Source organism: Gasterosteus aculeatus, chromosome 17, assembly GCF_964276395.1.
Source record: "Gasterosteus aculeatus chromosome 17, fGasAcu3.hap1.1, whole genome shotgun sequence".
NCBI classification, from domain to species: Eukaryota; Metazoa; Chordata; class Actinopteri; order Perciformes; family Gasterosteidae; genus Gasterosteus; species Gasterosteus aculeatus.
This window is the reverse complement of record NC_135705.1, coordinates 202,684-217,191: the sequence shown is the minus strand read 5'-3', so window position 1 is coordinate 217,191 and position 14,508 is coordinate 202,684. Positions and strand designations below refer to the sequence as shown.

The window sequence follows — 14,508 nt, the reverse complement described above, 5'->3', positions numbered from 1 at the left end:
AGAACAAAATACCATAAATGCTTTACGTTGGAACTTGGTCAAACACAATGCAACAATAACAATTGTTATTTTCTCTAATTTGGAGTTTGTTGGTGAATTAAATAATTAATTCCTCACTCTGAACGTGATTATTATGACTCATGTCCCACTGGTCTCACTGACCCCAGATTAAAGAAGACCACTGACCCTCTGATCCGGTTTACAGACTTCCTGAGTATCAATGGAGACATTCTGAAGAATGTGAGAGAAACATTAAAGAAGATCTTTGTGTTTGATTTCCTCAAATTATAAAACAATGGGTCAGATAATTAGGGAAGGACCTCCAGATAAATGGAAATGGATAAAATCAAACAGCTGAATTACTGGTTCTGTTAAAACATGAAGATACAGAGTTACATAATTCATGAAGCATGTTAATGCTACTTGAATGTCCTAAAATCCTGTTGAGTTTAAACCCAAACTGTCTTCAGATCAAAGACCACTTGAGACATTTTCCTTCCGTGCGGGGATACCTGAACCTTCCTCTTTGTCTGTCTGTCCTCCAGACCCTGTCCACGGTCCTCAGAGTGTCAACGTGGTGGATGTCCGAGCCCGACAGCTGACCATCCAGTGGGAGACATTTGGTTACGCAGTGACTCGCTGCCACAGCTACAACCTGACGGTGGGTTTGCATATTGAGGAACACAAAGAAGTCCTCTTCTGGTTCACAGCTTTAGGTTTTATAAGGTGACGGCGATCAGTGACAACTGATGAACGTTCGGGTCCTCTGTTTTCTCCTCTAGATGCTCATTCAGTAACTTGTGTTCCATCAACAAGTTTCAATAACTAGATATATACATCTGTGCTACAGGTGCAGTACCATTACGCCTTCAACCAGCAGGAGTTTGCAGCCGAGGAGCTGATCCAGACCTCCTCTCACTACACTCTGAGGGGCCTCAGGCCCTTTGTCACCGTCAGGCTGCGTCTGGTCCTCGCCAACCCCGAAGGCAGCAAGGAGAGCGAGGAGATTGTGAAGGAGACGGAGGAGGATGGTGAGTGAGAAGCAGTCTGAGCTCACTGATCAGACCATTTAGCACGAGGAAGAGGATGGATTAGGGCTGCATGGTATTTCCAAAAATCCATATTAGGAATCTCTGAAGTTCCCCACTTGCAGGCAGCGCAGCATCCGTGCAATGGCACTGTTCTCACAGGCAGCTGCACATTGAATGTGATTCGTCCAGCTCGCAGAGCAGTCCGTGATGGTAAAATTATGGATAATTTGGGTTACAGACGGTTGTCAACATCAATATGGTTACAGAGAGATGTTGTTTGTGTTTTAAAAACTGACCAGCTATTGAACTAGGAAGTCAGAATCCTTGAATATCAGCACAGATGCTGCAATGCGTCGTTCAGCTGTCAGTCGTAATGCCCCCACCCTGCCCCTACGCCAGATCTGAAACTTCAAAATATAAGATTTGAATCTGAAAATATCAAATCTTCAACCGAAAAATATAATACCTCGAATATCAAAAAATATATATAGTTGAAAAAAAAATCTTAAATCAAAACTATATTCAACCCCAAAAAACTTTTCCTCCATTCATTTTCATTTAAAATATATTGTCTTTTTAATGTTCAATACAAAAACTTTCACATTTGTTTTTGTTTTTTCAAATGATCCAAACCGTTGGCCTGTATTTAACAGCATAGAAGACGTTGAGGGATGTAGAAGATGTAGGTGTAGAAGATTAATTAGGTGTAGAAGACGAAGGTGTTGTAGAAGATAGAGGTATAGAAGATAAACGTGTAGGAGATGAAGGAGGTGTAGAAGTTGAAGGTATAGAAGACGAAGGAGGTGTACCAGATGAACCAGTAGAAGATAAATGAGTTGTAGGAGGTGAAGGTATCGAAGGCGAAGGAGGACGGTGTCCTCCTTCGCCTTCGAAGGTATAGGGGATGAAGGAGGTGTAGGTGTTCTGCTCATCCACAGCGTGTTTGCTTCAGACTTCACTGCAATAATTCATTTTTCTCTCTGCAACATGCAGATAAACTGCAGTAAAAGATCCAAACAGAGTCTGTGATGTGTTCCTCCTCCTCCGAACACCTACCTAAAAGCCGCCCGGGAGGAGAGAAATCCCTAATTGTTTTCTCCTTAATTGTTTTTTATTTAACGTTGTGGCTGTAATTCAGTATTTAGAGAACAGAAGACAATGTTTACACCGGGGCTAAGTGGCTCACAAACACACACACGCACACACACAAACACTCACATACATACATGTGCACAAACACACATGCACATACATACACACGCAGATACACACACACGATCTGAAGAAAACAACTACAGACCGGTCTCTCTTCTCCACCGTAACAACCTCCTTGACCCCCACCAGTCAGGCTTCAAGGCCGTTCCACAGAGACTGCTCTCCTCGCTGTCTCAGAGCAACTCCACACTGCTAGAGCTCCTCTCTGTCCTCTGTCCTCGTCCTTCTGGACCTCTCTGCTGCATTTGACACAGTCAACCACCGGATCCTTAGGATCCTTGTCTCCTCCCTTCAGGAACTTGGTGTCTCAGGCTCTGCTCTCTCCCTTCTCTCGTCCTACCTTGACGGCCGTGACAATACAACGTTTTAGTTGCAACTCACGTGACTATTAACTTTCCCCTCAGCTAAAAAAAAAGAAAATGGCAATGTACTGACACAATATTTTAAGAAAGCATCAGCATTTGTATGCATTTCGATGGCATTTCTAGCGAGAAATATGCGTTATATTTTCATAATCTTCTATCAGAGAATGTAGAAGACCTTCCGGTTATTGACGTAGTTGCAAGGCGATGTAAATGAATAGGCCAAAATAAAACGTAGTGTTGTCACGATTTTGGGGAGAAAGCGTAAGAATACCACGTTCCATAACGTAGCTGTTACACGTTTTGCTGTGAGACTGGGTTTTTGTCCTCTTACTACTGGAGTTCCTCAGGGTTCCGTCCTGGGTTCCCTCCTCTTCTCGCTCTCGCACCAACTCTCTCGGCTCTCTCGGCTATTGGCAATCGCTCGCATGGCTTCTCCTACCACAGCTATGCCGATGACACCCAACTAATTCTCTCCTTCCCTCACTCAGACATTCAGGTGGCGGCACGAATCTCTGCCGGTCTGACTGACATCTCTCAGTGGATGTCCACTCACCATCTGAAAATCAACCCCTTACAACATATGTATCAAACTCAAGGCCCGCGGGCCATATCCGGCCCGCAAGAGCATTTTATATTATTGTTACTAATGGCCTGACGATATGAAGCGCTGATAACAAAATAAACTACAGATCCCATAATGCAGCGCTTCAGCTGCCTTGCCGAGCGCTGTCCGTGGCGTTTCTGGCTGACAAAACCGCACGTCTCAATGCCTTAAACCTCCAGCTCCAGGGCTCCACGTGACCGCATGATCACTGACATGTATGACGCAGTGAAGCTGATTTTATGGGAGACACAAATGCACCAGTGCAACTTGCCCCATTTCCCTGTTGCAGTAATGCTGAACCAAGTCGGCACAATGGTGTTCCCAAATACGCACTTTGCTGATAAACTGAGCGCACGGAGTTCGCACGGCGCTTTGGTGATTTTGAGGAAGAAAAAAAGAATTTCGAGGTTGTTTCGCAACCCATTTGCCGTCGACGTGGAAACTGCAGCATGTTCACATTTTTAACTTCTATAATTTTGACTGGATATATTTTTATGGAGAGCAAGATATTTTAAGTTATTTAAAGTTTAAGTTTATTTATTCCAGAATAACATTCCTGTCTGTTTGTATTTATATTTATGTTAAAAGAAACATTTAGTTTTAGTGTGTTCAATTAATGTTTATTGTGTTCGGCCTGACGTGTGTTTTGAATTTTGGCCCCCTGTGCAATTGAGTTTGACACCCCTGCCTTACAAGACTGAACTGCTTCTCTTTCTGGGGAAAAGGTTCTCCGACACATGACATGAATGTTAACTTTGTCAACTCCATGTTAACGCCAACTTTGACTGCCAGGAACCTCGTTGTGACACTTGACATCCCAACTCTCCCTGACTCCCAACATTACAGCGACAATACGATCTTGTAGCTTGTAGCTTGTAGACGCTCTGCAGCACATATGTCAAACCTGCGGCCCGTGGGCCAAATAGAGTCAATGGCCAAGAGTCTGGCTGGCTGTCCAGTGCGGAGAGTGTGGATGGACCGCCAGATGACTTTGCTATTGTACCGTCAGCCCCCCCCCCCCCGTCGGCCGTAGTACCGTCCGCCGGTCGGATCGTCGTATACCGGTTCTTTTCTACAGCAAGTTGTAAATCGTTGGACTTTCTTTTTTCTTTTTCTTCTGGGTTTGTATCTTTATGGTTGAAATGCACTTATAAGTAAGTTGCTTTTGATAAAAGCGTCAGCAAAAATTGCAATGTAATGTAATACAAACACGTACACACAAATACAGACACGCATACACACACACACACACACACACACACACACACACACACGCACACACACACGCACACACACACAGTCATCATTTGTTATAAATGTAATGTTCTTCTTGTTTCTTCTTTTCTAAATGATGTCAGATGATGAACATGTTAAGAAAATTATTGCTCCATAGTTCCATTAGTTCCATGATGATTTCCTCTTCTATCTTGAACCTAAGTTCAGTGAATTTAGTGGCTGTGTCTTCAATAACATGACACCACTCGTTGTTGTGAAGGAATGCTATGACAGAGCAGAATCGTCAGAAACATTCCTAAGAATGTTTTAGAATAAAGCTGTTTGTGTCCTTGAGATCTCATAATGAAAACTGCTGCGTCATTTTATTACCACAAAAGAAAAGAAACAACGAGTTTTGAACATAATTTGACATAATTTATTTACCTTTAATTATTACAGCTGTTTGTGTTGCTGCGAGTTATCATGTTCTGGTTACGAGTCTGATGATCATCTGGATATCTGGATATAAGTCCAGAGATCACCCATGTTTTTACATGTGATCATGTGACCTAATGAAGCCTTTATCCCCAAATCGATCGAAGAAAGATGAAAGGTGAAAACACGATGACAAACACAAGTCGCATTGTCTCGAACATCAGACTGTTTAGTAAACAAGAAGAAGCGAGTTTGATCCTCAAAGCTTCATAAATATTACCAGAGGACGTCATTGTTGTTGTTTCCACACAGAACCATATCTGTCAGAGATAAGAGATTATCATCATCAGGACATGACAGCTTGTTTTATTTCCTCTAATCCTCTGAGACATTTTTTCTTTCTTTTTCTTCGAGACTGAAGATGCCTTCCTGATATCATATCTAACCAGAACCCACTGGGTCCTGGGAGAGAGAGACACAGAAACAATGGAGAGAGAGATATTTCAAAAATACTTTATTTACATATTTATAATTTTCTACAAATAAAGAGCCACGGCGCTAAAAATCACCGGTTGCTTTGTTTGGTTTTACACAATACACATTTATGCGATGAAAACTGATGCAAACACCAATTCATCGTTGACAAAAAACTTTATTAAAACACCAACGTTGTTTAAAATAATGTGGTTATGCAAACAGGCCTCTTGGCCTGATGTTCACCAGCGACACTGCCCTGGCCCCCTGCGTCTCTATGTTCTACACTTTTTTTCTACACCATTTTCCTACTTAAATAAATCCCCCGAAAGATAGTTAAGGAGCTGCTTTTTTTCTTTTTCTGCCTTCTTGTAGGCAGCTCCCATGATAAAAATGCTCAAAAAAGACTCAAAAACAAATGTTAAAAGAGAGAAGAAACCTGCACGTCTCTTGCACTCAGTAAAAACATGATAAATAGTCTCTCAAAGGCCACATAAGGAGAACTGGCTCAGAACACAGTGGTTAAGAACAGAAATAAAAGCATTGGAGGCGACAGCACCATGTAAAATCCTCCACTGGAAGTCGGCTGTCCGTTTCATTTAATCAATTCCTTGTTAAATAATGCAGTAAACCTTGACGCAAACTTGTGCCCAGCCACAGCCTTACTGAGCCTTAAAGCGGTTGCTGGGTTTCTTTGGAATGAACAGTCGTTGTTCCTCAAGCCGGATCAAAGGGGTGGACGAAGCTTTCTTTCACGTTGAGCTGCTCAGGTCGGCGATAAGGGAGCAGTGAGAACGTGGGTCTCACCCACAAGATTTGGCAAGCATGGGGTTAAAGATAAATCGTCTGTTATTTCCTCCCTCTGCAGTACCTGCCTCGGTGCCCATGGAGTCTCTTCAGAATACCGCCTATGAGGAGAAGATCTTCATGCAGTGGAAAGCTCCCAACGAGACCAACGGAGTCATCACTCTGTACGAGGTCAGTCCAAGAGGTCACGCTAAAAATACACATACACAGTATCTTTCAATCAGGTCATATGAGTAATGAACGGAGTGCAATTGATTAGTTCAGTAATGTAGTAACCGAGAGGTCCTATTAGCATCACATATCTTATTTATATAATACTATAATACTGTTCAGGAATTGATACGATCCAGAAGATCAGTTTTTATACGAGCAGAGAAAATGTCTTTATCCTTGTGAAAGAAGAAAGAGAAAATAAACTTTCCCTCTCAATCAGGAGACCATGAGAGAGAGATACTGATAGTGAGCGTGTCTGGGTGTGTGTCAGTGTGTCTGACTGGGAGATAGGTGGTGGGATACGGTGTTAGCATGATACCTAAATCATAATTATGCTTTCATGATATGACCAACTATGTCATAAACACATATTGTTGCATCATTCATCATCAACGGCCTATCCGCGGTCGGGTCCCAGGGGGCAAGAGCTCCAGCAGGGCCCCGGTCACATCTACCAGCTCTGACTGGGGGTCCGAGCCGTTCCCAGGCCAGTGTAGAGATATAATCTCTTATCTCTTAGTCTTGGGTCTTCGCCAGCTGGCTGTGCCTGGAACACCCCCCTAGGCGCATTATGTACCTACATTTTAGTATTAGTATTATTAATATCAAAGCTGATATCAGCTCATTAGCTTCTATTGGACTGAAGAAGTTGCCAAAATATTTGATTTGGAATTATGAATCTGAGGCTATCAAATTTAGAATTTGATCACCAATGTTGTCAATGGAAATTCATAATTATCGAGCAGGATATTTCTAATTGGCTTGTAGTTAACAAACATAAAATATTGTAAGAATGTATATTTATTATTATTATGAACTATTTCTTTTACTTTGTTTAAATCATATATGATTCAATAATTCAAATAAGATCAAATAAATGTTGGTAAAACAACCTTGGTGTTAGCCCTGCTGTTGGCTGGTGATTGGTGTCCCCCGTCTCTCGTCCACAGTCTGCTTGGATTGACTCCAGCCCCCCTGTGTGCATACGGGCGGATGGCAAATTTAAAACCATGGGTTAAGAATGTTAGTTGATAAAAGCGTTGATAAAAGCGTCAGCTAAACGACATGTAATCTAATTTAATTGATAGTTTGGAGAGGAAATGGTGGTGTCTTTAATAATATTTCTATTATTAAAAGTTAGTGAGAGGATATTGTGGTGTCACAACGCCTCAGAAGGAGAGAATAAATATACTATCGTGAGCACTTATTCCCCCATTTAATCTCATCACTTCCTCTCGAGCATCCGTCTCCAGTCTCATCTGTAGGAAGGAGACTCTGGAGTCTCCATTAGTCTCCATTAGACCTGGAGCCACAGCTTGAGACCCCTCCTGAGACTGTCCTGGTCTTGTTTAGTGTGCGGTTGGTTCATGTGAGCTGGCCTCTGTTTAACACATCGCAGGCTCCACTTGAAACGACACTATTAGAGATAATTACTATAATTATAGCTATTGATAGATTAAAGGCATCATCTGCAACATCTAAAGGGCTCCTGTTGTTCCTCCTTCTGCTCAAGATGAGGACCAGACCAATTAGGCCCTGGACAATGGGGGAGGGGAGTTGGAGGGGGTGGGCACCATTATTCATCTTTTAGCATGATCACATGAATTCATTCTGTGTGCAAATATGATCACTTCATCTCCTGCTCCTATGACTATAATTGCAGCTAATTACAAGATTAAAGGACACATCTGGGTGAGATCTAAAGGGAAGCGTCCCCTTCATTTGAGTGAGGAGAAATGGGGTTGGTGGAGGGGGGCAGGCGCCTGGGCACAGATGGATGATCATTTGATGCACAGAAATATTTATCCACAGTGTTTTTCTCTCTTTTCCATAAACCACGAGAAAGCACCGTTTCTTATCCAGTCTGCTGATACAGGTTGAGGTCCCCTTCCTCCAAAGACCAGCGTCAGTCCTCTGCTGGATGTACGCCTCCATTTTGGTCTACTGGACCCCTGATAGTTGTAGGCCCCCATGCTGGTGTAATGGACCCATGAGAGCTGTAGACCTCAGTGCTGGTCTACTGGACCCTGGACAACTGTAGGACCTGAAGCTGGCCTAAGTATTCGGAGTGAGCCTGATTTGAACTGGATTCACAGCACTAGAACTGCACTACAACCTATAACTGCATTCAAAGCGTTATAACTGGATTCACTGAAACTGGAGTTTCAGATGGGTGGTGTTACGGTTTCCATTCTGCACGTTTTCTGCTCACCATGTGCTCATATGGTTCTTCACAGCCCTGCTTTTTGTTAATAAGCGATACATAGAGAGCTGGAGGCCATCTGGGAGGTTAGGTCAGTTGGACATGCAGCCCTCTGCTTAATGATGATCATGAAGGGGCTCCTTTATTGTTTGATCACAATGTAATTATGAGACTGACACTTGTGTGTGTGTTTCCTCTTCTGCTGCCTAGACTTTCTGTTTCATCTAAAAATCAAACGCAGAGGACAAATTACATGAAACATTAAGCAGCCAGTGACTTTACCTCCCGCAGTAGAAACATCAGCTTCTCTCCTCCCATTGCTTCGTGCAGCGAATACTTCACCGGAAGAACCACTGGAATGCACTTAGAGAGCGTGACACATATACACACATACATTAAGACACATACACACAAGCACACTTTGTTAAGGGAAAGTTTTGAGGTGCTATTAGTGTTTTTTTTCTTCTTTTGCCTAGTCAATACTCTTTTTTGCAGCTTTGTCCCTGTTACGTCCCCGTTACTTCTAACCAGCATCCATCTGAGGAGCCCACAAAACTAAGGTTCTGGAGTGGAGAGGAAATATTACAATTGAGAAAGCAAAGTGCATGGGGTGAAATTAGTAAATAAAAGCAGTAAATTAGCTTTTAGCTTTCAAAAACTAACACAATGACTGTTCCATAATGTGTCAACCTCAGACCTGTAGAAGGGAAACATTCATCACTCAAAATGTGTCTGTGGTTACTAAGGGGACTTTATATGGGCCCTTTAGGTTCAGTAGGAGGTGAACCCAAGTGATCTAAACAAGGTCTTCCTGTCTGTCTCCAGATCACCTTCAAGGCTCTGAGCTCTTTGGATCCCAGTGCTGATCTGACCACCCAGAGGGGGCGGGTGTTCAAGCTCAGGAATGAGACCCTTCACTTTTTTGTAGGCCTCTACCCTGGGACCACCTACTTCTTCACCATCAAAGCCTCCACCAACAAGGGCTTTGGCCCGCCCATCACAACCCGCATCTCCACCAAGATAGCAGGTTCAAGCTTCTCCTCCTCTACTACATTATTCCATAAACAGACATGCTTATTATGAGGATAACAGACACTCCCTTCCGCTAGGAAAAAAACAGAAGAAGGGAGTGGCTCTCTTTTCAGATTTCCTCTCTTTGGTCCTCACAAAATGTCAATGCAACAACATCATGTGTCCTCTGCTTACAGTTATTGATCAAGGTCACATGACTAAACCCCCATGTGAAGAGGCAGAGACGCTCCTTTTCAATCACATTTGGGGGTGGAAACTTTGAGAACTAGCAATGGGACCCAGACTCTAACCCCAAATCCCAAATGTGAGACCTGATTTTAAAAATGACCTTTCACTTAGCCTTCTTTCCTCCGTCTTCCTTTCAAACCTACCACAATGTTGCATGGAGGGTAGAAAACATCCAAATGTCATGCCGTCCCCAATCTTCATTATCTGATCCAGAGGGATTTCTATTAGAGGAAGCACACAGACAGAGAAGGATGAAATAGAGGAGGGGTTACCACGGCGATGCTGCACATTAAGTGTGAGGGTGTGATGTGAGATGAAGTCATCCATCCATTCATTTATTGCTGTAAACATCACAGTTATCAAACAGAAAACTCTTATTATCTCTCTACGTTTGTGCCGATGAGTTCATAATTATAGTCATGATGACAGGCACCATCATTTTATACATTGTGTTTCAGCTGCATTTTCTGTCTTTCTGAACTTCAGCCCCGATGATGCCAGAGTACGAGTCTGAAGCTCCTCTGAACGAGACCGAGACCACCATCACCATCCTGCTAAAGCCCGCCCAGTCACGCGGTGCACCAATCAGGTGCCTTCTAACCTGGCTCTATCCTGTTATTCCTCCTTTCCTCCTTGCCTCCTCTTTCCTCCCCTCCTGTTTCGTCTCCTCTTTCCTCCTCCTCTCCGTCTTTCCTTTCCTCTTCTCTCCTCCTCCTTCCATGGGGATAAAAGGGAAGAAACCTCAGTGGGAACGTCAGAGGAGGATCCGTCTCCTGATGGACAGACTAGAATGATGTCATGTGTACAGAATGAACAATGTAGAAGAGGAATAATACATTCAGTTTCTATAACAGTAATGATTCAAATAAATAACCCACCATCACATAGAACCACCAACACATAGAAACACCGACCTATAGAACCACCATCACATAGAACCACCATCAGATAGAACCACCATCACATAGAATCACCATCACATAGAATCACCATCAGATCGATCCACCATCAAATAGAATCACCATCAGATCGATCCACCATCAAATAGAATCACCATCACATAGAACCACCAACACATAGAAACACCATCGTATAGAACCACCATCACATAGAATCGCCATCAGATAGATCCACCATCAGATAGAACCACCATCACATAGAATCACCATCAGATAGATCCACCATCAAATAGAATCACCATCACATAGAACCACCATCACGTAGAACCACCATCGGATAGGACTACCATCACATAGAATCACCATCACATAGAACCACCATCACATAGAACCACCATCAGGTAGAACCACATCAGATAGAACCACCATCACATAAAATCACCATCAGATAGAACCACCATCACATAGAATCGCCATCAGATAGATCCACCATCAGATAGATCCACTATTAGATAGAACCACCATCACATAGAATCACCATCAGATAGAACCACCATCACATAGAATCACCATCAGATAGATCCACCATCACATAAAACCACCATCACATAGAACCACCATCAGATAGAACCACCATCACATAGAACCACATCAGATAGAATCACCATCACATAGAACCACCATCAGATAGGACTACCATCACATAGAATCACCATCATATAGATCCACCATCACATAGAACTACCATCAGATAGAACCACCATCACATAAAATCACCATCAGATAGAATCACCATCAGATAGATCCACCATCAAATAGAATCACCATCACATTGAATCACCATCACATAGAACCACCATCAGATAGAATCACCACCACATAGAACCGCCATCAGATAGATCCACCATCAGATAGAATCACCATTATTATTATTATTGTCTCTTTTGGAAGGTTATTCTTTTGTTTCAGTTTTAGTTTATTTAACTTAATTTAATTTAATAATTTAATATTTATATCTTATTATATTGTGTATAATGTGTATCTTTTTATTCTATTTTCTTCCCTGTACAAGCTGCTGTGATACCAAAATTTCCCTCTTGAGGGATCAATAAAGTATCAATCTATCTATCTATCTATCTATCATCACATATAACCACCATCCACAGAAGTCTGTGGGGAGGGAGAGCACAAAGACTTTAGCAAAGGGTGATGTCGGTTTATGATGACAGTAATAGTAATGTGAATAATATTTCAAATAATAATAATGATGATATTATGATGGCAGCAGCAGGTGTAAGCAGGGCCACGGCAGGAGGAAGGACCAGGGTCCAGACTGAGCTACAATCTACGGAGACTTGCTAGGCGACAAAACACAAAAAACTCCTTCCTCCTCCCCGCTTCCTCCTGCCTTTTCTTCCTCTTTGATATCCTCCTGTCTCCTCTTTCCTTTCCTCTCTCTTCCCCTCCTCCACGTGTTCTTAATTAAACTTTCTTTGATCATGTGATCCATCATCTCTCTCTTGTAGTGGGAAACGTAGGTATCCCTTTAGGGAAATAAAAGCTTATAAATCTATATAAATCATTCATATTAGTAGAATGTGGTGAAGGGTCAGAGGCCTCCTGTTAATTTCTGTCTCACCATCTGTAATTATCAAATATAATGAATAAATAAATGCCCTCATCAGTGGATCAAAATGTTTCGAATGGAAGTAGAAGCTGCTTAATATGAGATATTTTATTCTGAAGTCTAGCTGATAGATGAGCAGTATTATTGTAATGATTGATTACAATGATTGAAGCACACACACACACACACACACACACACATCCACACACAAACACAGAGAGGAAGGTTTAAAGCACCATATTTGATATATTTAATAATATGACTCGGAGGTACTTGTGGGTCCAAACACTTCCTGGGCTTCTTCCCGGGAGCAGCTCGGAGATCATCAGCCTTTATCCTTTATGAAAAGGGGACCTGTAGATTGTCTTCACACAAACATCTCCCTCAATGTATGAATGAGAAGGGAGTTCTCAGGAAGATGGAAGTGAAGAGGGACAGTCACACACACAGACAGCACAACAAGGCGTCTATCAGCCAACAGTTACTAGTTTTCTCTGTTTTGACCTACTGTAACATGTGATTCACGTAATAATGTTGGAAACAAACCGAGCAACCCTTTAATGATGACCCCCACCTGTAGAAGAAAGATGATGACTCCTCGGCCTCAGTGCCTGTTAGCTAACATCCCTTCGTGTGATCATCTACAGCTCCTACCAGCTCGTTGTGAAGGAGGAGCGCAAGTCCAAGACCCGCCGCGCCGCCTCCAATCCCTTTGACTGCTTTTCCGCCCCAATCAGCTTCCGCAACGCCTCCTTTCTGGACTCCTCCTACTACATGGCTGCTGAACTGCCCCCCCCCAGTCTCGCCGTGGTACAGCCCTTCACAGTGGGAGACAACAAGAGCTACGGGGGCTTCTGGAATCCTCCGCTATCACCGGCCAAGAGCTACGTCATCTACTACCAGGCCGTGAGCCGGGCCAACGGGGTGAGTCACAATACTCTCTGCTTCACCTTCACCGGGGCGACTGCTCCATGTCCCATGTCCAAGTGTCCCCGAGTAAGACACCCAACCCCTAACTGCTCCCCGGGTGCCTTTACGGCAGCCCACTGCTCCCACTGTGCTGATGGGTTAAATGCAGAGAACCAATTTCCTGTATGTGTAAAATAATACTGTCTTCTTCTTCATACTCAGAGCTCTTACACTTAAAGGGCCAAGTCTCAACACCCTGTACTTCACCTTAATACTCAGAGCTCTTCTACCTAAAGAGGAGAGTCCCAACACTCCTACTTCAACTTCATTCTTGGAGCTTTTCCACCTATTCTGTGGAGAATAATCATTTAGCATCACATTGTTTTGTGTTTCGTAATATTTGTATTGTATTTCGTGGGAATAGTCGAGGTCTTGAGGACCTCCTATACTGTTTCAGCTGCAGTCTACTATCTAGCAGTCTAGTATCACACGCATTGTCTGTGGTGTAAAACTTGAATGAACCACTATGAAACCTGCAACATTCAGAAGCAAAAATAAACTGCATATCTGGATATAAGTGATTTGTTCACAAGTTGAACTTCCATAATACTTTAAAATCCTGCGATGATTGTTTTAATTTTTCACAAAAATTTTGATGAGCGCGCCGAGCTGATGCCATGATGTAATATATACACACACTGTGTAGAAGGTAGATTTCCCACAATGCACTGACACAGAGAGATGGTGGGTGTAAGTGGGTAGGTTTGTTGTACGATTGAACTGTGTTTGTCTGTGTGCGTGTAAGTGTACTTTGTGTATATGCAGACCTCAAATCCGGTCTCATAAGAATACCTTATTTGATTGGATCCAAGCCAATCCAATCATTGAGAGGTTTGTTTGGTTCATGGATTGGAGAAGAGAAGCGAGGAAGGGGATTTGATAACAAAGTCAGGCCTAAGAAATGGACACAAATTCAAAAAGCTCATGAATTTCTTCCAAAGTCTAAATATGTTCCTTCACAAAGTCTGGTGTGTGAAACCAGACCTGAGCTGCAACTCTCTGTGGTGTTACGAGCTAGCTGCTTAGCATGCTAATTACTCGTCTTCTACATTTCATTCTTTACACAAACTGCTGTCAGAGCTGACTGATAGGACATAACACTCTGGCTTGAGGACTCTTTGACACACCGGGACAAATCCCCTGTTTGTTGTCAATTGACTGAGAACAGACAGAGGAATGCAAGGTCTATCA

General features: G+C 42.8%; 1 protein-coding gene across 19 annotated transcripts in view; it reads left to right on the top strand.

Moving 5' to 3' along the window:
* Positions 1–14,508, top strand: part of ptprt (protein tyrosine phosphatase receptor type T) — a 133,189-nt gene that overhangs the window by 51,341 nt on the left and 67,340 nt on the right. For all 19 annotated transcript variants that reach the window (XM_078092592.1, XM_078092591.1, XM_040204041.2 and 16 more), the window contains 6 exons: positions 546–661; positions 851–1,031; positions 6,208–6,317; positions 9,388–9,589; positions 10,309–10,411; positions 12,996–13,272. In XM_078092592.1, coding sequence (XP_077948718.1) covers positions 546–661; positions 851–1,031; positions 6,208–6,317; positions 9,388–9,589; positions 10,309–10,411; positions 12,996–13,272 — 989 coding nt within the window. The remainder of the gene's footprint in view (positions 1–545; positions 662–850; positions 1,032–6,207; positions 6,318–9,387; positions 9,590–10,308; positions 10,412–12,995; positions 13,273–14,508) is intronic.